Here is a 25,087-nt window from a genome sequence, read left to right as displayed (position 1 = left end):
TGAATTATCATTTTTGTGGTCCACTTCAAATAATAAAACATATTCTCAACAAATTTAGGCTTTCTATTCAACAAGCACAAGTCTCCAACTGAACCTTGATAATATTGCTTGATGATAGCTACAATACAAGGCGGACTTTAACTCACTTAATGCCTTACACTGCTTAAATTGTTAAAATGTAATCTCAAGCTGATGGACATGATAGAGTCAAAGAGGCATATCAATAACTTTCCTTACAGATTCACTGATGTGTTTACTGTAAACAGCTCTGCTAAGCTAATGTGTTGCCATGCAGCACTTTACACTGCCAGTGCAAAAATATTCTCTAAAACATTTATGCAAATAGTACTTACACACAACTCGTCCATAGTTATGGGATATAATGCCATACCAAGTCACAAAATATTCATTTGCCCAAATGATCGTTAACTGTTTACTGATGTGACCCGAGAACTTGATTGCTCCTAATTATTTTGCTTTATAAATAAGCCATCAACACTCTCATCCTGCAGTGTAAATACTCCATGAACGCAATGACACAGAAAAAAAAGTACTGTAACTTGTGATACTGTGGCTGAATTGTAAACTCTGCAGAACAGTTGCTTCAATCCACTCTGAAAAATATAATAGAATTTTTCTCTAATTGATTTTAAAAGCAGAACAGCTGAAGTTATGGTGTCTCTTTGAACACACTTTGGACAAATTCCAAAATGTTGACTGTACTACTGGCTTCATTTAGGGATGGTATACATATCAAGAAACTTCTTAGTATCGAGACTTGCATTGCATTGGTCCTCACAACAAAAAATCAAAAGTTTTCAGTTTATCTGCTATCTATAAGGCCGAATTTTGTTATTTAAGAATTTTTGAGGATGACACTTGGCCACATGACTGTATTAATAAAGATCAGATGAATTACCACACCAAAAACAAAATGACCTACAGTACAAGACTCACAACAAAACCATAACTAGGGAAAAGCTGAAGCACAGGCTAAATCTGATTCATGTTTCTTGTCTGTTTTATTTTTTTATATTTAAATAATTAGAATTAAAATAATTTATCTCTATACTGTGGAATTTTCTTCATTGATTATAACATATAGAAAAGCATATTGACACAGTTACAGTTTTTTATATATAATAAAGTGATATTTTTGAAATTTCAGATACGTTTAAAAAGGTGTTTTTCTACACCATTAAGGCTGTAGGAAAATCCTCCATCCTATTCTCATAAAGGCCGTAAAAATCAACTGGGGCATCTCAAATACACACTGTGACCAAAATAAAAACATGACAGTTTTTCTTAGTTCCTGAAAAGTTGACATTTTGGAGATACCTGTTTTTCACCAAGCAGTGATATGTGCAAGCTGACAGTATGTCTCTCTGTGCCAATTCACATCAGACAGAAAATAAATAAAAAAATAAATATGTTGTTTGGTTGTCAGTGTCACAACATATTGGTTTAGAGTGAGCAACTCGAACACCAAAGAATAACAAGAACTGCTGCTGCAGTGAGAAAGGGATGTTCCTCAAATTCTGTTATTTCACAGTTGACGCTTTTTTTAATGCTTACCCTGTTTCTTGTTGGTGATGATTTCCCACGATAAAATTCAAGTACTGTAATTCCCAGGTGCATAGTATGTGGCTGTTACAAAGCAACAAGGGGTTTAAGCTGCTAATGTGGGTGACAATGGAAAATCACATGCGCTTTTGCGGGGATGACTGTTTGGCCCTCAAAACGAGGCAACGTGGCTGGAAGAGATTTGATGGACCAAACATTCATTAGAAGAAATTCTTTCTTCTGTGATAAGCACATGAAATTGTTTTGCCTACAAATCCTTTTGTTTCAAATAGGACTTCAAATAAGAAAATATGTGGTCTGAAATTGCTTTTGCTATAAATAATTTTTTAAATTCCATTTAAAGCTACAGATGACAGCCAATCAACTTAAAGAAATTACAGCATCATCAACAAAATTTTAAAAGAAAGAAGCGTCATACAGTAGTAGTGGACAAACTGATTACTGAGTGCTCCCTCGAAACTGCAGTTTAAAAACATCACAGCAACAACAATATAAAGATAATTCTATTATGCTATTAATAATAGTCAACTATAGATGCAGTAATCTGAGCTGTTGAAAACATTTCAGCCACAAACTGATCTTCTGAAGTAGCCAAAGCAGCCAAAGAAGATACACTGTTTTACTTTACACTATTAATTTCTAGTGGCATAAAACTACTGTTAATACTCTGCCACATCCATATGCTCTAAAGTAGTGGCATTTAGGAACAAAAGCTCTTTACTATTTGGTCTTAAGTGATAACAATGACTTTCACAATCTGCACGTTGTGTCAGAACATCATTTTAAACTTTGCATAGGCAAAATGTGTAATTACATGTGTGACCATACTATATGTGTAGTTTAAGCCTGACAATAGCTTACACACATGTTAAACAGTTTCACACAAATAGAGGAAAATAACCAGTACAGTCGTGGAGTGGTTAGCACTGCCATCTCACACATACAATAGAAGGTCCAAATCTACCTTCAGCCTTTCTGTGTGCATGAGTAGGATTCCTCTGGGTACTCTGGTTTCCTTCCACTCTCCAACTACATGCATGTTAGATTAACTGGTGACTCTAAATCTCCCTTTACTGCATGTGTGAATATGAGCATATATGGTTGTCTGTCTGTGGACTGTATGTCTGGGTGTGACCATATCCTTGCTCAATGACAGCCGGGACCCCCCCGGTTCCTAAACAGGATAGGTGGTTAAGATGATGGATAGATGCATGGACAGTTCACTACTGGCCAGTGTCAGTGTCTAAAAAGCACTGTTTATTACGCTGTGCGATTATGAAAATATATTACTGAAGCCTGAATTTCTTACTCTTGATATATATGTTGGTTTAGGTGTTTGTTTTTTATTTGATGTTACTCTACTGGGCATTTTGTTGTGGCGAAACATTGATGTCCTCTCTGCTGGTAAAAAAAAAAAAAAAAAACAATGAGTAAAGGTGGAAAATTAGGTGTAACACACATATTTCCCAAGAGCAAGCCCTCCGATTCTCCCTTTCGTTTCCACAGCTCCAATTACAAGCTTTGGTACCAATTAGCGAAATCAAACCTTCCCTGACAGAAAACCCATGGGGTTATATGTGTCAAGAACATTTCTTCAGCTGAAAAAAGTTACCAAAATAAATGCAGATCGCAGTCGGGAATAATTGGGGCAATGAGGTTAAATATCTCTGTTCTATGTTGTTTGTAGGCTCTTTTGACTGTTACTTTGAACATCTGATTCTTTATACCTAGTGGCAAAACTGAATTATTTCCAGACAGTGTTTTCTTGAAATTTTGACACCAGCTTGCCTATGCACATACATGGTTTAAAATGCATTCATGACTGAAAAAAAAATATGTGTAGCAGTTGTTCTTTGCCTTCCACAGTCTCTCCAGATTCATCTCCTCTTAAGCATGCTCTTAGGATAATGAGGTGTATAGTTCCAGATATGGCAACAGTATCAATCTGAACTACACAGACAACCTACAGGCTTTGCCAGAAGCCAACATGTTTATTAGAATGCCAGGGATAACAAATGACTTAACATGCTTCCCTCTTTAATAACCCTGTACACCTACAAGATAACAATAAGAGAGATGCCACACTGAGTGCTCCTTAATTCAATTAAAAAAGCGTGGACGATGAGCATGCCGTGTAAAAAGAAGTCCTTGAGGCTGTGATAAACTTCATAGCTGAACATTTCTGTGAGAGGTGCCAGATGGACATTTTATGTGAATCTTGTGCTTAAAGGGACTGATTCGGGACCAGTAAAGCCTAATTTCAGCGAATTCTTATTTTACTTTCACATAGTATTGTAAATAGTATATTGGCACATTGTACACAAGCATGACCATTTATTCACACGCCGTGTAGCAAAAAAAGGAGCCTTTGAGGACTGATTAATATCTCTCCTTGCTATATAGTGGAATGAAAGGAATATTTTCAAGGAACTCAATTTACAAGGTTTGGTTTGTTTGTTTCTTTGTTGTAAACTACTTATGAAATCAGAATGTTTTAACAAATGTATTATACACTTGTTTTAAACACTTAATCTTAAGCATTTTAAGCATGTTTCCATTCATAAATACAAAACAGTATTCGATTAGAATAAGAATGTGTACAAGTCCATTAAATCCTCTGCCTCTCTTAGTACAAGTACAAAAAACAGACAGATTGAAGCATCCAAAATAAAACTTATACTAATGCTTTCTCATCTACGACAAAACATGACTATTTACAAAGTCACTGCTGGTGCGAGACAGTATAAAAACCCCTACATGTCACAGTCAGATTCATTGTATGCTCACTCATCCACCCTGACATTCCCTCAACCTACAGGCTTAATGTTTATTGTTTAGAATATCAGTCCACGAAGATAAAGTTTAAGATACTGACCACAAACATCACAATTGGCTTTTTTCAAATCGCTTGAAAACTATAAACTAACCCGCCCTCCAGTAATTATTTGCACTAAAGTGAAAGTGGATGACGCAGAAACAATGAGGAGAGCCTCTTTGCAAAGAGCTGTGGAGTGCGATTGACAAGGAGCATGACTTCCCATTATCAATAATAAGAACGGGTTGTTGTGGTACACACAAGAAACAATGGATTAAATACTGAAATGTTGCATTCAGAATAATTGTCATCTACAAAGCACATGGCTTAGGCTCAGTTTTTAGTAAAATGTATCGATTTGGTTTGGTTCCTGCATTTGAATCTTTTGTTTAAGTGTCTGCTGTTTCATAGGCTGTGCCTATTTTATCAAAACTGAAAAAGTACTCTCACCACTACACACCCCAAATGGAGCACTGGCACTATGAGGCAAACGAGATAGCATTTTTTTAATTTCTGGCATCAGATTACGCTGCCCGAGACTAAGGTGTATAGAAACACTTGTATTCTAAAACACATCAGCTTTATCTTACAGATTATTTTAAGATGCAAGAACTAATGGCACTTGCCAGCTGCAAATAAACTACATATTCCTAAATGTATTGGTAGACACACAGAGGGTAACAAAAATCTGGAATTGTTGTGAGGTAAAGGTCACTTATAATTACAATACTAATTAAGATGTGACCATGATGTCTGGCTGACCTGATGTCTGCATATTCCATGTTAATAATTTAATATATTCACAATAATTTATTTTTCTTATTTTCTCTTTGCCATACACCTGAATGCACAACTACAGGGAGACTACGCAAGTCAGAGTTATACTGTACATAAGCTTTCCACTCAGTTTTTTTTTTTTTTACAGATTCTTAAATATAGAGCAAACAGACATGCAATTTCTTGATGACTTTACACAAAAATGCACTTGTGTTTCATATTTGATTTCTCCACATTGTATTCAAAGAAGTGTATCTTATCCAAGAACCTGGCCATCTCACTAACGCTTTTCCTTGTTAGACACAAAGAGGTTTTAAGACTGGAGAATTTGGCAGGCTCTACCACTTGCAGGCAATATTTCAACCCATCCATCTAGCTAGGATAATAGAGTGTCCTTGCCTTTCAACGCCTGGAGGAGTGACCAGTTATCACAAGCCACCAGCTCTGTTGTTAATAAAACAGGGGATGGGTGGCTCAAGTTGAGGAGGAGGATAAAAAGCAAGAAGGATGGACAGAAGGATAGAGGAGAAATGGGTGTGTGTTATTTTCACAGATGCCTTGCAAAGGTGAAGTTGATCACAATCAGCAGTCAGTTACCAAGCTGGCAGGAGTTCTCTTTTAACATCTTCGCTTTGGTATCTGTGAAGATAAATTTAGCCCCACCACATCTCTCTTCAGACCATGTACAGAGGGGGAGAAGTGAGAAGAGCGGAGATGAGAAGAATTGAAGAGGTGGAGAGGTGGGGCATGCGGTGGAAGGCTGATCTAGCTAATGGCCAAACTGACCTTCAGAGAAAGTCGAACAGTAAGAAGAGTAAGTAGTGTGTCATACAAAGCCACTGCAGCTTAATCCAGGTCTGTGCGATTACTCTTGACTTCACTACTACCTTATGATTTTAGGCAGGTATAATTATGTTTCCACACAAAGAAGAAAAGTTATACTTAAATGTAATTATTTTGTGCTTGTTCATCAGTTTAAAATATACTGTATTTTATACTGTATAAATGGTAAATTGTCTGCACTTATGTAGCCCTTTTCTACCTATTGGCACTCAAAGCACTTTACACTGCTTCTCATTCACCCATTCGCACTGACAATCACACACACACACTCATACATGCAGCTGGCCAACGCTCACAGGGAGCAACTTAGTTGGGGTTTAGTGTCTTGCTCAAGGACACTTCGACATGTGATCGAAGGAGCCAGGGATTGAACCAACTGCGAGATTGGTGTACAACCGCTGTACTTTCCTGCGCCACAGTCGCATAAACATTTTTGTAAGTTACAGTGACAGCCACAGCAAGAGTTTTAGCCAGACACAATAGTGCAGAGGTTCATACATAGTATTAGCATTCACGAATTGAATCCTTTGCATCTGTCTCCATTGACCACCACAATACATAAATCTGCCACAGGCAACAGTGTATATGAATAGGGTGCATTTGTGAGTTTCATTGACTGCTTAGTAGTATGTGTTCGACAACTGGAAACATCCATGTAACATACAGCAAGCAGTGCAGATGATAAGTGGTTGGATTTGAAGGATATTACAAGTGCAAATGTGTGATTTGCACGGCTAAAAAAGGTTGATAATGCTACTAAAATGCTACTTAAAATTCCTTTAAGACAGCTTGTATTATTTAGAAATTGCTGAATATTAACAAACGTTTTTGGCATAATTTCAATACTTTTAGCTAACTTTTGACTTACTATAAAATGAAATTTAGCATAGTGGTTCTATTTGTGAATAGAGCATAAGGGCACAAGTAGAAAGGCTGACTGAAGCATAGTAATGTATAGAGGCAATATCATTTAGAATTTTAGAATAGAGCTGAACTGCTTTCATATAGAGTAATATTGCCCCAGGCCTTTTCTCCTCTCTCTGGTTTTATCACATTTTCCACTCTGCAGTCCATGGAGCATTTCTCTGCTATACTGTACCGGATTGAGACACAGTTTTAGGCAAACACTTGCAGTGACAACTACACCTCTCTTAGGATCACTGTTGAATCTCACCCTAAAGTTTTCCTGTTAACAGAGCCTGTAAAACATACAGCAATTTTCAAAAACTAAACCAAAAACAAAACAAAAAAAACAATTAGGGTTTCATTTACTTCATCCACAGAAGGCTATTCACAATGTTAACACTGAGCTGTAAAAAAAATAATAAATACATTATTCCTGAAAAACCACAATAACAAAAAGTAGCAGGTGATTTTCTATGTCCTTCACTTTCTGTTGGAGTAATTTTATTTCATTCTTCAAAATTGTATTATTTTAAAATTAATTTACTAAAGAGTAGAAAATTCAAAATGGGATCGCTGAAAGAAACATGCTATAACTTCTTCTGGGTGCAACATATTTCTATCCAGTTCCTAATAATATAAAACTTATTAACAAGCCACAATAGCAAGAAACATGTCAAACCCAATGACTTTTGAAGACACCCTTTTAGGATAATTACCAAAACTGACTATAGAGAAGAATAAAGAATTCTTCTCATTTACTACAGTGTAGTTTACAAATTGTATGTTAAAAAAAATACTGTAATGATACTACTGTAGTATACTAGCTGTTGTATTTCCAAACTGCATAAATATCCTCTCAAATATCAGCTCACATCCAAATCTGATTTAGCACTCCATCACATTCTCTTTCAAAAATCCAAATGCTGTCAACATTAATAACTGAAAGTGTCTGTAATATTTTGCTAATATGATTTTCCAGCTTGGTCAATAAGTACATTTCAGAGAGTAATACATTTACCCTATGTGTAAAGCTCGTAACTGTATTCATCAATAGCTAATTTTCAGCCTTTGCAGTGATACCTACAAAGATTGTTTTTGACATCATGCCTAATGTCACATGCATCTCACAGAGTTGTTCCACCTTTCGCACAGGTGGCACACCTGCCTCTTTTAACTACTAAGATGTTTGCTGTCCTGAAATTGCTGAGTCTTAATTTCCAGCATAGCACACTGCTGACTAAGTAGTTATACAAAAACAAGGATGTGCATGCCTAAATGACTTAAAGGGCACCCACACCTCATGAAGCCAAAATGTAAACGTCAGTGACTTGTCAATTATGTGTCTTAATATTTTGATGCTGAAAAGAAAGTTCTGAAGCCAAATTAATATACTGCTAATTAATACATTTGATATTATGAAAAAAAGACCCGTATGTACATGGTAGTTCCTTTTAGCATAATGCAGAAAATCTTTGTGCGCAAACGAATTGATTATTTTGGATTTTCCATATGCCATACGTATAATGCATACTTTATCTGGAAAAAGATAAATATCTCTGTTAATATATTAATACTTATGACTCTTGGGACCACAGAGTAAAAAAACAATAAATCAATGCCATATACAGTGATATCAATGTAATATGTATCGGGCCACAAATCAAATACTCTAAAGGGCCCAATTCATTGTTTGTTGTAACTGGTTTATATGAGAAACCCAAACCCCAGTTGTCTTCTAGTGTTTGCATAAGATTAACTCATTAATGATCAGAAGGTGTCTGTGTGGGCAAACAAATACTCAACACTAAGCCCCGCGATTCACCAATCATAGCAGGAAATAATTTCTGCCAGCTGTGGCTTTACACACTAGTTCTTGCCACTTTTCCAACTGCTCCCTGACTATACAACAACTCCCTGATGCACTTCGAATGACAGAGGAAAGGAAATTATCGAACACCAATACAATAAAGCTGTCTGGTAACTTAATAGGGCTGCTGAGTAGAGGAACTGTGGCCATCTTGCTTTGAGGCGATAATGAGAGTCATCATTCCCTCTTGGGTGGAAGAAAGAGGCCTCTTCTACGGAAATGGTGTGTGAGTCTGTATGCATTTGTGTGTGTTTGTGTGCATGCATTTGTCTTTAAGCTTCTTTGGTCCAGCAAGGCCCAATGAGCAAACAACGTGTTTAAATGAAACCAGAGAGATCACAGATTGAATATAGTTTAGGAGAGATCTCATAGAAATTCTGTTCATTAAATCAGGCTAAGGTCCATATATTGACTCTGCAGGCTTTGAGGAACCACAAAACATAGACTGTAACATATATAATATCACAGATTCCTAAAACATTTATATCTTTGGGAAACATGTCGTTGAAAAAAAGCTGTCTCACAGCTAACACCTAAGCTAACATGAATTCTAATCTAAGAAGACAAACTACAATGATTGAACGAATGCAACTGTATTTTTTCAATTGTATTGTATAATGCCCCCCTTATTAAGTAAAATTAAAAGAGAGTTTTCCATTTGATAAAATCCTGCAGGGAAATCCTGTCAACATGCAGGTTTGTGGACATTAAACGCGATCCTGAGGGATATCATCTAAGATATTAAAAATTGAGCTGTTGCTTCTGGAGTTCTTTGATAAGCGTTCTGAAGTACTGTTTAAGATTTGATAGTAAAGAAAGAAAAGGGAGTGTTAACACATCAGTTTCTCAACTCTCAAGTGTAGACTGGGGTGGTAGTGGAACATTATGGTATGAATGTGCAGTGGCTGCTTTCACTCCATGCCCAGTCTACAGTACATTGAAAGTTTAACATAGTTAAACATGGCCTGAGGAGAGTATGTGTTAATGTGTGGAGGGGAAGGAGAAGATGGTGAGCAGAAGTGAAAAGGCATATTGTGCTTCTAGCCATGAATGTGTTAAACAAGGAATGAAGTATAAGAACATGGCAATCAGAAGTTTCTAGAAGGTAATGTATGCACATTGAGGTTTCTCTCTCTGTACTGTGCTAAACAGTGGAAGTTAGGATTTGATGCCAGCCCACAGGAGTTTGGCTAGGAGGTACATCACCACCCTGTGTTTACATTATACTGATATCTCTGTCTTGTTTGTTTTGCCTGTTTGCTGACAGTGGTCCCAAGAGTGCACAACAGGTGATAAATGTTTAATGAAGGGAAAATTTAGACTACAACTAATAAGAATATCCCTACAAATTCTCTCGTTTAGCATTTATGAAAAACACAAAAATATTAAGTCCGCAATGCTTTCATAAAATATAAGTTGCTTTTGCATATATAGTCAAGTATTTACAAGCTAAAATGTAAAAGAACACTTAAACACATGTGCCCTTACCTGTTCTACACACTGCAATCACTCAGCAATTTACCAAAACAAAAACTAATGAAAAGCAACAACTGAAATACGCTTCAAATGAGGACACACTCACATGGCTGAAATAATGGGGCATTACTGACAACTTTTTCCAATGATAACTTGTGCTAATACCTATACAAGGACCTTAAGCTGAGTCAAATAAAACTAAAGGTTTAAGTTTTCCAGTGGGATATTTCATGTCCACAATGCAGTGCTTATGAAGAATATCTAGATAAATGGCTAGAAGCTTAGATACATATTCACTCTGAAAGCTATAACGATATGGTAGATAGAAAAATATTTAACCATGACTAGACACCATGTTGATATACTATAGTTGATAACAGAGTAAGATAACTGATATCCTTAAGAGTCACCAGTGTGCAAGCACAGCAACACAAGTAAACATCTTTGAACCCCCAGATGACTATCAAGCTCTGTTTTCTAAGCATGGAGTTAATGAGACAAATACTGTACTTATTACTCAAATAAAAATGGCATGTATATTAGCATCACATTAGGCCCTGGATTTAATGATGTCGTAAGTACAATATGTCACAGTAACTAAGAGGCAAAAATATGTAAACATTGTGAAGAAAAGGAGAAAAAGATGAGGAAGGCAAAATCTATTTCAGAGCAGGCTCTCACACATAAGCATAGATAAAGCTATGAATGTGAAAATGATAGTGAATCTAACAAGTCATACTGGGACTTGAGCTTCAAGTGCCATTGCATGGTATGCTGAAGTAAAACATAATTTAAGGTTATTAAAAGCAATGACTTGTGTAAAGTGAATCTATGGTGATCGTTCAGTGAGAAATGGGACCATGAGTACTCACTAAAGGGGTGCAAGGGGTCCAATATTCAGGGTTCAGCTCGGCTCGCGGACGGAGGTCCAGATATTCAGGGTTCAGTTCAGTTCGGGCACGAGTTAGTGTTCCCTTCATGGAAAATTAAAAAAAAGCTGTTAGAATTGCTTGTTTGTTTCTTTGTTGTTCGTCACATGTACAAACAGCTATGGTGGAAGTCTAATCACATTTTAGAGCTCACAAACCTCAAAATGTTTAACTGCAGTACACATAAATGAACTTAAATTAAAAAAATCTAAGTCATCACTTTTATTAAATTAAAGTTTTCTCAAACCATACTTTGTCTTTACTTTGCTACATAAAGCTATACCATTAGCAAAAAACAACTGACTATAATGATTATTCACATGCCAATTCAACATTGTATAATGAATTTACATCAATTCATATAAAATACATAGCAAATACCCTTACAAAATAGCATTTTTTTTTTCCAAATGAGGATAGAATACAGTTTTCCATTCCTGAGGTACTATGGCCTAAATGATAGGCCAGTGGTATGGACTAAATCTGCTGGGCCCCATGAGGTCTATGATGTATACTGTAATTATCTGCTGATTCTCAAAATGGCTGTGTGTAATGAGGCTATGCTGCATGAAGCCAGAGGCATAAATCACTGTCTTTAACATGACTTCCAGATGACCAACAACAACACAGAGCAGAAGCAGTGAGAAAGGAGGTATTGGGTTATCTGAGCAGCAGCGCTATATAGCACCCAGCTTGTGCTTATCACCAAAGCTCATATATTGTTAGTCAGACTCGCTTACTCACGACAGTGTTCTGTCTCCTAAAAGAAATCTTCTCACTTATTATTCTTTGGTAGTTGTCTGTTCACGGTGTGACTACCAACGTATTAACTGCTCACAGCTTTATTTAGCTATGCAACACAGGTGGGACTTTTTATTGATGCAGTGTTAGTATATCTATGTTCAATGGCAATATGCCAGTCTGTTTGTCAGACTGTCTGCTGTCACTGGCATGAAACAGATTCCATAGTCTGACTCACACACACAAACATAAGCAAATAAGCAGCTACCACCCCCACTACAACCACAACACACATATAGTTTGCATTGTGAATATGATATCAGACAATTGGTGTAAAGCAAGGTTATTTAACAGTTACTTGTAGCAGTAAAATATATCATATATAGCAACAAACTGTAGAATGCAATCAGGTAAAATAGTAACATCTCTACAGAAAACAAATATAATAATAATGAGCTAAAATGTTGAATTTGTTGTAAATGTTTATGAGTAAAAATACCAGTAGAAAAAAACACATTTTATTTTAAATGTAGCCATTATTTATTAACTCCACAGTTCTGATGGGGTCCTCCAAGCTACAGTTATTGTTGCCAATGAAAAGGCGCTTCGTTTAAAGAACTACACAGAATCAAAGTTTCTGTACTCAAAAGTATACACTTTTAAATGGACGCAATACCTGAACCTGAATGAGTTTTTCCTCATTAACAATACCATCTTTTTAACTGCAGCCTTATGCAAGCCATGCATTTTTGTTGTTTAGTCTGTTAGAAAAAAAGAAAATAAAAGATTTCATTAAATTAGCAAGATAGTTCTCAAATAAGAGCAGATTGAAACAGGCACAAAGGCAATACAATATTTTTGTTATTTCAAAACTTTACTAGGAAACTAGAGCAAGGATGCCAGATAGTGTGCTACTTGTGAGGTTATTTACCTTTTACAGTATGTGTGTATTCATTTAACATCATCACTGCCTTAAGTTAGTGTATGTAACAACATGGGCATGTCCCCAGCATGGTTTCCTCTTCTTTAAGATGTTACACCAAATGACACATTGAAAACATTAAGACATTTGCTAGATACCAGAAATGAAAAGGCTGCATCCATCCTTCTTTGAGTTCTGTAGGTGCACTCAGGAAATGAATATTTATCGGTACTGGCACAAACTTTCAACTAAAAGCAAAATCAATAGCTATCCTGTCCACAGATCCCTCTGATGTGTCACGTTTATTTAGAAGTGAACATACAACAACAGAATATAGAATACAGAAGTGCACTATATTACTTTGACCCTATTAGAATCAATGTCAAGTTGTAATTTGGTATACTTCAATGAAAACAATAAACTTATCCCTATAGTAATAACATTGAGCGACATTGTAGCAGTTAGCTACCGGGAAGTTAGTGAGCAGGTAACGATAGGTTTGAGCTAACGTCAAGCTAATGTTTTGGAGGTGGCATTAGCTTATAGCTAAAGTTAAGATGACCTAGCGTTGGCTAAAACTAGTTCTTCATGTTTAGAACAGTCTAACTTTAATTCATGCAAATTTAAAGATACGTATTTAGTTATTGATCTAACAAGAATTTAAATTTATCTAGCATAAATACAGATCATTTAGCTCCTGTTTGAATGATATTAAAAAATGCTACATCAGAATTTCCTTACCGAGATTAATGAGCAGCTGAGGCTAATACACACTGCTAACTCTGTAATGAAGTGACATATACTGCGTCCCTGATGAAGTGTGGATGAAGTCTTGTGCTGCTTTGAAGTGGCTGACATAAACTGGTCCAACAACACCGATGCCCTGTACAGGAAGGGCCGGAGTCGTCTCCACCTGCCGAGGACACTGGGGTCCTTTGATGTGAGCAGGCCACTTCTACGAACTTTCTATGACTGTGGTGGCCTCTGCTGTTTTCTGAGTGGGTGTGTGCTGTGTGGGTGGCACCAGGGACAGAGATAGGAGGAGACTCAAAAACTCATAAACGTGATTATGCCCAATTTAATTACTCCGTGTACAGATTATCACCACTTTTATCGCTTATATCTCTCTCTCCTGTACACAAATTTCATCTCAGACAAGGATTTTTAACGTTATGTTAGGTGGTACCTTACACGTGTGAACGGATTTTTCTGTTTTAAGCAATAGCTTGAAGTATGTGAACCTTACAAGCTTTACGTTAGAGCCAACAAAACAGACAATGGGTTCAAATTCCACCATAGAACCCATTTATATTACATCACAGCTAACGTTTTCTTACATGCGGGTGGGTGACAAACATAATTGTGGTCCCATCGTGGAATTTCCCCATGTTGGGATCATTAAAGTCGTATCTTATCTTACAGGGAGGAAAAATGTAGTTTGGTCTTATTCAGTTCATGAGTTACTTCAGTGGTTATCTCTCCTAATGAACATGATACCAAACTGCATGTCTTATTATGTTAAATACAGTTTCAATCCATTCATTTAGTTTGGTTGTTTTCTTTTTAAATGTTTGCTGAAAAATGCTGATTTGTTTGTCCAAAGATCTGCTTCCAGTTTTTAGGACCTCATTATATTTTTTTCTCAATGGATCAACTCTTTATTAAGAAGCAGGTGTTCTTTAGCAAAGAGCAGCATAAATAATGTTTAGCAAGCTCCAACAAAGATGTGTTACTCAGGAGAGGAAGTAAAAAGAGAATAGGATGACTAAACAGCTAAAAAGACAGACATTTTTAATCATGCTTTGTGGAATGCTAACGTTAGCAATGTTGAAATGCCGCCGAAGGCTAACGTTAGCTCAGCATTGACATCTAAGTGCACAATTGAAGCTGTAAAGAAAGTTGATAACATCTTATTTAAGGAGCAGCATGGGAAAAGAAAGGCTCAGTGGACTGGCTCTAGGCGAAGAACAGCAGAGTCAGGAATTTAGACTTGAGTGTTGTTAAGGACTTTCTGAACCCAGGGCCTAGAGGATGAACTTCTAATGGGTTAATACAGGTTTCTACTTATTGTGGGGTTTCTGAAATCAATACTGTTACTGCTATGTCTCATATGTTGGAAATTTAACCTGTACAACTGTAAACATGTAAACTGTGTCTGTGAAAACATTTAAACATTAAGAGGAAAATTCTCTACTGGACTAAATTCAAGTAACTCTGGTAGGGTGCTGTCATCTTTTCATTCTTACTCTGTATATGTGTATGTGTGCTTTTCCTAATGCTATTTGTTCTATGCTTATGAACTTACAGTGCTGCGTAAGCAAACTTTCTGCCTATTGGTTAATTTAGACTGGCTAAAGCTATTTCAAATGAGGCTGTGGTGGTTTGACAATAGGACAGATCAATTTAGGGGAGTTTTACAGTATATACCCTGAATGGTAAAAGTTAGAATATTTCTGGTACTGTTACTACAGTATTCTTAATAGGAAGAAAATATGCAGTTGTGTTGCCATATTATTGGTGTTACTAACTCTAACTGTTAAATAAACATTCATTCCTAAAATGTGCTGTGACCAGTTTAGCTTTTATCACAACAGTTTCACTCACAAATTTCCTCCAATTATTGGAGTAGACAAGGGAAATAGGTGTAAACTGGCAGAGCGGTACTGTATCTCATTATACATCTTCTTAATATATTCCACTTGTCTATCACTCTAATTATTGGCAGTCCTTCTCTATAAACCACCCAGAATGTGAGATTATTTATTAGTACCTAGCCATTTATCACCAGTGCAATAAGTGACATAGAGAAGGGAAGTGAGAGTTGCCAACATTATAATTGATGATTTTTCACTCCCCGGTGTCAAAGTGATCGTGGTAAATACTTGGTTGCAGTGCATGATGTTGTCAATGATGACAACAAAAATAGGGTGCATGAATAAAACAAGTTATTTACATTGATTGAGGGCTGTTGGTGACATTAGATTTCAATACACTTTCCGACTGAAATGGCAAATGTAGAACAAGCGACATGTTGCAGGAAAAGACAAACATAATAAAGTTATGGGAGCAAAAATAAATGAGGATTCCACTTCGACCCTACCTTTGAAATGTTCTTCTTACAGTGCACATGTTTCGTCGTCATGTGCCCACCTATAATAATAACATTGCAATTAAATAGCTAGATATGTGGACTGTGGACTGTTGAGAAGGGATGAGAAAACATATCAAAATTCACGTTTGGAGATGTCACATATGTGTTTTTGTTATACTTGCACGACAGATGCACACGCCCACAAGAGGCAGTGTTGCATTTAGCAAACCGATATGAACTAAAGAGAGAGAATTAAACAGGAAGTAAAAAGTGAAGTGCACCAGAGATGGGAGAAAAGGAACACAATACGGGCAAGTTATGTTTATATTTTCCAGATTTCGTCTGCTAACCTCTCCTCTAAGTGTTACTTTACTTTACTTTTCTTAACTGTCTTTGTTTCTTTACTTTGATTTCTTTTCTGTGTCAATCCCACCTCGATGACACTGACCTATCAGCTAGACAGCATCTCCACACAACCCATTTTTCAGATTTGGGAGGTGTGCACATCTGCCCATCTGCAAACCTTTGTGACCTACAGTATAACTCCAGTCTCTGCATAGGTCCACATACATTTACAAGTATCGACAAAGAAGAACAATTTCCCCTAATGCAGTTTGTCTTGTAAATGTGCATCTGGTTTGTTTTCCTATCTCCATTAACCCCGCCATTACTACAAACTTGAATGTAGCATCTGACCCAGACAAGTCTCTACACAGAAATAATCTGGTATAACTAGATTTGCTTACAGAAGAAGGTTGAACTTTATGTGGCACTCAACCCTGTGAAGAGAACTAACGTGAATGAGCTAACTCCAACTCACCCTTTGTTTGAATCAAACATAGGAACTAATATATAAGTCACCAGATATTTGCATAATGTTTTTCTAAAATGTTTTCTGTAGTAGCTAAGCATGGGAAATGGTCTGCACTTATATAGCGCTTTTCTACCTATTGGCACTCAAAAGTGCTTTACACTGCTTCCTATTCACCCATTCACACTCACAATCACACACACACATACACTGGTGGGGGAGCTGCTATGCAGCTCGCCAGCGCTCAACGGGAGCAACTAAGTTCGGGTTCAGTGTCTTGCTCAAGGAGACTTCGACATGTGACCAGAGGAGCCAGGGATTGAACCAACAACTGTGAGATTGTGGACAACCACTCTACCTTCCACAGTCGCCCCACAGCACTTTTTAGTCTGTCATTAGTATCAGCTCTTCCTGTCTGTTTAGAATCCACAGGCATGTGAATCACCATTAAAACTGGCTGCAAAGGAACATGAGCTGGACTAGAACAGTTTGCATATACAGTAACTGAGATGTTTTTTTAGGCTTCTATTTTCAATATAAAGTAGATTTCTTTATTCTGAGAGACTGAGATTGAATTTTACTTTGCTCCTGTTCATTGTTTTTACGAAGAGATTTTATGAGATATATTAGGCCTATTTTTGCTGCTCTTATAACTGTTTTTTTTATAATATTAAATAAAACCAGTGGCAAAAAATGTTAAAAGAGGAATAAAACACACAACATTTTTTCAGTTATTCTTTAATGGTATCCATTTGTCTATTATCTTAACTACATATCCTGTTCAGGGGCTTGTTCAGGGGGCTGAACCCTAACCCAGGTGTCACTGCAGGAGAGGCTGGCTTCACCCTGGACAAGTCGCCAGTCTATCTCAGGGCAAACTGTGGGAGATGCAACATGGTGGCATGTGAATGTATTAGATGGTATATTTGTGTGGGAGGCTATACAGAAACACATTGGCTTATTCTGTTGTTCATGTCCCAGACAATCCATTGCTCAATTCAACAACAGGTTAAATAATATTATAAAACAAGAGACCGAGAACTCGTGGTGGACAGCAGAGATAGTATGACAACAGGAAATGGCCTCCACCAAATATTTCCTGCCATCTTTCAAGGGTGCTGACACTTCCAGACTTCTCATTTCAGACATCCTGGTGAACAGTCACTCATGGATGAAAAACACTAATGTACAAATACTTTTTTTACACGGTGTAGTATTTCTCAAAAAAGAAAGTCTTGGTACATGAATCTGCTGATATGCACAGAAAGTTTTTTTTATAATTTAAAAAAAATAATAACATAAAGAGATGTAGCCACTGAGCTGCTATATGGACTACACATACCTTTCAAATAAAACAAGTGCAGTCAAGTCTATAATGTTTCAACAAACCACAAATGAATACTAGTAGGAAAACTCTAGAAAATGTAATTTTGGTATTTTTGCAAACTAATGTTTTCCCCCCTGTGTCCCAAGGTATCAGTCCAAAATATCTAAAAACTCTAACTGCTTGCATTGTTCAGCAGCACTAGCAGCTCACGCTATTTGTTAGAGGGGGCTGCACTCACAATTTTTGATGCAAACTAAATCTTTGTCTTATGGAGTTTAAAGGTAAACCAGCAGAGAAGTATAACACGTATAGTTATAGTTTGTACAATTCTACAGTAGTGCTGTTTAGTTAAAAATCTCAATCTAATCATAAACAACTTCTGATCACACTGGGGACCATAAATAAAATGACCTTTTATGACCAACATGTAAAGGTAAGAATAACAGCGAATTGCTGAAGGTCTCTGAGGACCTGTAAAGCTACTCTGTTGAACTTGTCTGTATACCGAGGGCTGAAGAGATGAGTTTCAATAGGGGGATAAAACACACTTTAATTAGCTTTACCATTACTCTAGCCTCACCAAGTCTTCCCAGTCACAGCAGACCTTTCGTTATGTTTAATTACCTTGGAGATACCACTGTATGTACTCTTCCTTGACATCACAAGACAATGTTCAGTGTGAGTGTGTACCGCTAATGAAAGAACATGAAGTTTATCTCTTGACTAGTGGTAAAACTCCTGAGGGGCAAATACATGGTATATGGTTGACTCATTCAAGCAGCTCTTTCATCCTTATTTATTTACTTATTTATTCACTATTGATCATGTGAATTTTTCCACACAGTTTAATATACATATTTAATATAAAAAACAATTTCCCCATGAGACTGATTGGGAATATGGCAAAAACTGGCAATGGGAGAACAAATTGGGCCCTGAATAGTTGTCAGAACGGATGATAGACAACATGAGTACATTCCACTAATGGTATTATTAATAGTTAAGAGTTAAAACACAGTGAAATCCATCACGGGATCATCTGACTTGTCTTAAGAAATTGCCCATCATGGGTTAATATATTATGGCCATAATCACCCTGTGTTGGCACTGCTGTCTTTTTTTTAGCAACCTGCTGACTTCCAGTTGGAACTGTGGTGATGCAAATGAGCCCATAAAGTGGCCCGTTGTGGGTAATCTCCCTCTGGATATCAGATGGAGATCAGCTGAGAAGTGTTTTTCCCCAATCTGATCTCTTGTTCATACTAAAATATTTGATTGTGTGTGTGTGTGTGTGAGAGAGAGTGTGTTTACATCTTAGTCTTCTTTGTTTTGCCTGGACTCAGTGAACAACAAAATGCAAAACTGAATGGAATGGCCAATAATGGTGGGGGGTGGAGGATTGTGCATTTGGAAAGGCAAAGTGTGCAATTCAAAGAAAATGGGGGACACTGGTGTTGATTAGAAAATGAGAGTGCACAAGAGCTTGCTACTAACGTATTTATATTAAGCTGTTGAGATGGCTGGGCAAGAAAATCTTTGATTATTATTTTTTGATTTGCAAAGCTGTGCTTTGATTGGCCCTTCCTTTGGTGGTGGCATTAAACTTTATGTTTATGGGTCCCAGTGTTAAGCCCATTTCCACGCTCCCCACTCCACACACTAAGTATTGACATTCCATTTAAGCTGACGACAGTGAGGAGGGTATTTTATGACAGAATTGTAATGGAAATGCATGCAGCACATATTGCAGTAAAAAATATCACCCAATTACAAGGACATCTTTGCGTAGTTGCACAGAGGATATGCATGATGCACCTCTGCTTTCTACAAAAAGAACAAAGGGAGAGGAATTCATCTCAGTCCTCCGCCCCCCACTCCCTCTGTTGTGTGTGTGTGCGTGCGCAGACAGAAATTAATATACAGATTATGTTTGATATGATAATTAATTACACAAGTTTAAAAGTGCCCCTGCTACATGTAAATTAACACAGACACACTATCTAAAGAGTGTTTGGAGAGGGGGGAAAAATAAATGTAATACTGTGGATTGTTAATATGGTTATTCAATGAAGGTGCTTTGTGAGCGAATGGAAAACAAATTAGGTTAAAGTCTTGTGACAAGATAAATAAAACCTTGATCAATTAAGTGGTTGAAAAAGACAGCTGTCTGGAACTCAATAGGGGTAGTCTTGCTGTTACAGTTTCATTCTTAAGCCTTAGAGAAGCATTGATTCTCCCTGGCACCCTGTCCTTGTCATTATAGTCGATGCTGAGGCCAGCCCAAACCATTCTTAACAACCACTAATGGTTTCAAGGAATTCAGCTGGACTTGTGGCAGAATTCTGATAAGCAGATTTGATGAATTTGGAGTGCAGGGACGGGAAGGCAGAATGCTGCAGGTCGTCCAGAGAACACAGCAAACGTATTAACACAACAATTCTCTGCCATTACTGCACAGTTGAAATTGCTTCCGTTCAAAGATGCTGAAATAAGATCAAGGTGATACAGAGGTCAGCATTTCTGATGAAAGATGTTGCAATTGAAGTAATTGTAAACTGAATGAACAAACATTTCATCTCTATTAAAAGCTGTTTGCAGGCTATCAGCTACCAAAAAATATATAACATTTAAGTTCAGTGAGAATTAATTTTTATTTGTATTATTTTTTTTCTTTGAGCCTTTCGTCATTTCACTAGGGGTATATCTGTTCTTCTAGCCCCAGAATAGTCCTATCCATGGCATTCTCCCAAAGGAACCATGTACAACAGGAGAAGCTGTTGTAGACCAGCACTTTTAGCTGAGATCAGATGTTTCCAGTGGTCACACTGTCATATATTTTTCTGACCCTCATTTTCTTTACAGACAGTAGTTTGTGTTCCCTCCTCAATAGGGAGCATTACTGAATCCTTTTTAGACTGGATTTCTAAAAGAAATATGTGTTTTTTTAATAATCCTTCAGTTTGTTTGTTTTTTTTTCTTGATATTGTAGGACAGTCATTATATCAAACATTTAAAATGTAAACTACTAGGCTTGAGCAATTCAACACGAATTGTAAGAATCTTCAGATAAGAGGTGAAATGTGTTTGAAACCACACCAAGAGCAAGGTCACACCCCAGGGTAACACCTTGGAAACCATAAGCCTGTTTTGCAGTGGCTAAAAGAGAATTTGAAGTTGATGTCAGACCATGGGTAAAGGACCTGGCTCTGCTGTGAAGTTTCCACCTACCAGAGTAACAGATTGCATATTAACTTTCATAGAAACGCTGTCAGATTATGCATCACTTCATTATCCATCCATCCATCCATCTATTATCTTAACCACTTAAAATATACTATTCAGGGTCGCTAAAATTGGAGTGTAGGTAAAAACTGTTGGGGGCATAAGGTTGTAGTCATAAGTTTAATTAAGTTAAAACGTATTTGTTCTAATTGTATCTCCCATGGTAAATTTTATTTCCAATGGCTTAGCAGAAGCAGTGCAGAAGTGCGGAAAAGTAAAATAACCATGGTAAAAATTAATTTTATGTGATTTTAAAAAACATCTTAATTTTGTAATTTTACACTCATAACCTTTGACATGTTTAAAATAGTAAAGAAATCCATATCAGTGATGAACCATTGGAGCAGCGTGGATTTTGCAATAAGAATATTTCAATTCTTCAGTCTGTCAGTACTTAGTACTGCAAACTGTGTTTTCTCTATCTTCAGGGCCACATTTTTACTTTAAAAACTTATTTTCAGCTTCAGTAATGAATCTGTCCAGAATTTTAAAGCTAGAACTAAGTGATAAAAGGCAACAGATGTTTATCCAAATGCCTAGATTGGTCTACACTCAACTGTCCAGTGTGATTCAAGGTTTTTGAGATTGTCAGCCAACATCTATCTAAACTTTAAAAAGGCTTAAGTCAACTGTGAAGGATGCAAAAATCAATTAATTTATAAAGCCGAAGCCATTGCCCTGCAGGTTCAAAACCACTTTTTTCCTTCATTTACCAGAAATCTGTATTTTTCTTTTTTTTTGTTGTTGTTGTTTGAAATCATTGAAATACTTTTTCCCTCAGTCAACAAAAGACACTTCTATTTCATGTTCACCTTTCATTTATTTAAAAACAGGCTACATAACAGCACCTGCCACAAACCAGCTGCACATGGCTAATTATTACCATAAAACAACGAGAGCACATGGCTAATTCCCATTCAGACCCAATATACCTGAGCTACACAGCCTTACTAATTATACAAACCCAAAGCACACAGTCACTGAAATAACTGGCTATCCAAACACATTTGTTCAGCAATTAATCACACATTTCAACAAAAGTTATGCTAACATACCTGGAGCATGATTAAGTCACTCCGTGTTTGGTTTTCTGCAATTGTTGTGTGCTTTAATCTCATCCCTGTTCTCCCTTCCTGTGCCAGACATTAAACAGCAGCTACTTCCCACAGCAGCTGGTCCACTGGATCTATGGATTGGGCAGAGCCAGCCACACTACCCCACAAGCCCCAATCTGCTCCTGTTCTCTGTACAAAGCATTTCTTCCTGCCTACTCATCAACTCCCTGATGCTCATTTCTCTGTGTGTCCTCTTTATTATATCTTATTATTATGTTTTCTGATTAATTTCATATATATCTTAAGTTTAATGTGACACACACCATGACTGTGGATGCAAGTGACACAATTCAAGAACTGAATAGACATCAACTAGTCACTAACTCAGAGGGTCTGGTAATGCGCTTCTGCTTTTGGCTTTGTTTTTGTTCCTTGAGATTGATTGTGTTTCACGTATTTGTTTAAATTTTTTTAAAGAATTCATTTTGTGTATTTAAAGTACTTTGCTCAACAGTATGTTACCAAAGTCGAGAACTGCGGTGGGGATAGTTACCTCATTATCTCAGATACCCACCTCATTATCTCTAGATAACAATATAATATCTTGGGAAAACAACGTTTATTTTCTTGTGATAACGATATGATTGTTCTTATAATCTCAAGATAACAAAACTCATTTTCTCATGATATAGAGATAGTTTGTCAAAATCTAAATGACTTTTTCTATGGTTCAGCAGTGAATATAGGTTATTTGATGTTCATCTAGTGCCCGCAACGGCCCATTCACAGGGCCAGTGTCATGCACACATCAATGTGTTGCTGTGCAGAGCGTGCACAAGTTACACACAACTATACATGATGTACCTTGAATAAATTGCGTGCAAATCATACCAGGCTGCTACAAAACCACCACACACCTCAACACAAATGACTTGGTGTGATGCCTTCTATTCCAAATTACTTCGATTACTATTACTATTACTATACCATGCCTCCAGACGCTTCTTCTTTCATTTTTCAGCAATCATGTTTTTTTTCTTGAAAAAGAGAGTAGATTGATAGAGCATAAGCTCATAATAAACAACATAAGTTATTTGTTTATGCAGCGAGTTAATTTCTCAGCTTTTACAGTTATGGCACCTTTAAGATATCTGCTGCCTCTAATGTGACAAAGATTTAATTCAATTATCACAATGTGGAAAAACAGTCTGGGGCTGCTGATGACACAGCAGCACAACTACACCTCAGTCAGAAAGACAAAGGCGAAGTCCTACGGTCATTTTACATGGACGAAGCAAACCAAGGTATTAAACGCTAGATGCACAAAAGACAGGGGCTGTCTATAGGCGTTCCAGCAGTTCAGAATAAGGCAGATGAAAAATGCCCTAAAGTTGGACCTGCTGCTCTGCACCACAGTGTTTTGGAAGTGTTAAATAAATTTGATTTGATTCAGTTTGATGGCAGTTTCTATGTCTCGACCAGCGCAGCTCGTGGTTTGGCACTAGAGTTGTGCAATAATTAACCAGCACCTCTCATACAACAATGTTGCAATCCTGTCTCCTTATAAATGACAATACATTTTTGTAGTTAATCATGTTCTGATGCAATGTATTTTGTGAATAATTTAAGATATGCACTGCACAAACATTTTTTTACAAAAAGGCCACATAACCAGTGGTAGCTGATCAATAGGGGGTCCTAGCGCACTGCCCCCTTTTCATTTATCCAAGGAGACATCCATCCATGCATTATATGTAAACGCATATCCTGCATCACAGGGGGACTTGAGTCTGTCCCAGATGTCATTGGGCAAGATTCAGTGTACACCCTGGACAGGTCTCCAGTCTATCTCAGAAAGAGCTAAAGGTATGAGAGAGTAGACTGGAACTGAGGCTGTAAACAGGACATACTGATCAATATTTAGTAATAGTAGTAGCATCTGTGATGTAAGTTAAACAGTGTTGTTGTCATCAGTACATTGTATTTATATTCTGACTATTCTTTCTGTAGGTCTGCGGTACCCTACTGGGAAACACCAGGGAAAACTTCCCCCTCGCAGACCACCTTGTCAATGCCGCCCTGCAGCAGGAGGACAGGTTTGATCAGTGAAGAAAGAATTTAAATTTCAGGGAAACACAGGGACCCAGGACAGACTGAATACAGTGGCCGCGTTCTCAGTGGAACAAAGAGTATTGATTGAGACTGAATTTAACCAGAAAGTCTCTGAGAGATTTGCAGCCCAAAAAAGATGCAGCAAAAGGCAAGTTCAAGTACTGTTACTCTGTCATGTTCAGCAACATCACAGTGAACTGATTTGTCTTGAGATTTGGTCGTATGTTTTTGTTTTGTTTAGTTGTAGCAGTTACTAAATCGATTTAGCAGGAACGTAAGCTCTTTAGATGTCTGGTGGCTACTTGATTTATTTTCATCTAATTCAGTTCTTATAATTTAATTATTGTATGCCATTGGGGGGTTTAAATTGTTTAATGTGTTGGTTTAGTGTCCTCTGTTTTAATATTGTTAAAATGTTTTGCTTTAAAACTGATTAATTATCCCTTCTTGGCCATCCCAGAACTGCCCCACCTACCCCGCCAAAAGAAAGAAAAATGTGAAAAAAAAACCCACCAGCTGTTACTGCACGTAACTATCGACTACATAACC

At 37.1% G+C, this 25,087-nt stretch overlaps 1 protein-coding gene across 8 annotated transcripts in view; it reads right to left on the bottom strand.

Annotated features, from left to right (window-relative positions):
• Positions 1-25,087, bottom strand: part of LOC137122626 (protocadherin-9) — a 200,063-nt gene that overhangs the window by 131,251 nt on the left and 43,725 nt on the right. For 4 of the 8 annotated variants that reach the window (XM_067496127.1, XM_067496124.1, XM_067496129.1 and 1 more), the window contains exon 3: positions 11,141-11,242. The exons of the other annotated variants lie outside the window; for them this stretch is intronic. In XM_067496127.1, coding sequence (XP_067352228.1) covers positions 11,141-11,242 — 102 coding nt within the window. The remainder of the gene's footprint in view (positions 1-11,140; positions 11,243-25,087) is intronic. 8 annotated transcript variants of the gene reach the window in all.

Source organism: Channa argus, chromosome 2, assembly GCF_033026475.1.
Source record: "Channa argus isolate prfri chromosome 2, Channa argus male v1.0, whole genome shotgun sequence".
NCBI classification, from domain to species: Eukaryota; Metazoa; Chordata; class Actinopteri; order Anabantiformes; family Channidae; genus Channa; species Channa argus.
The sequence above is the reverse complement of the archived record's forward strand: the minus strand, read 5'-3'. Positions and strand labels throughout refer to the sequence as shown.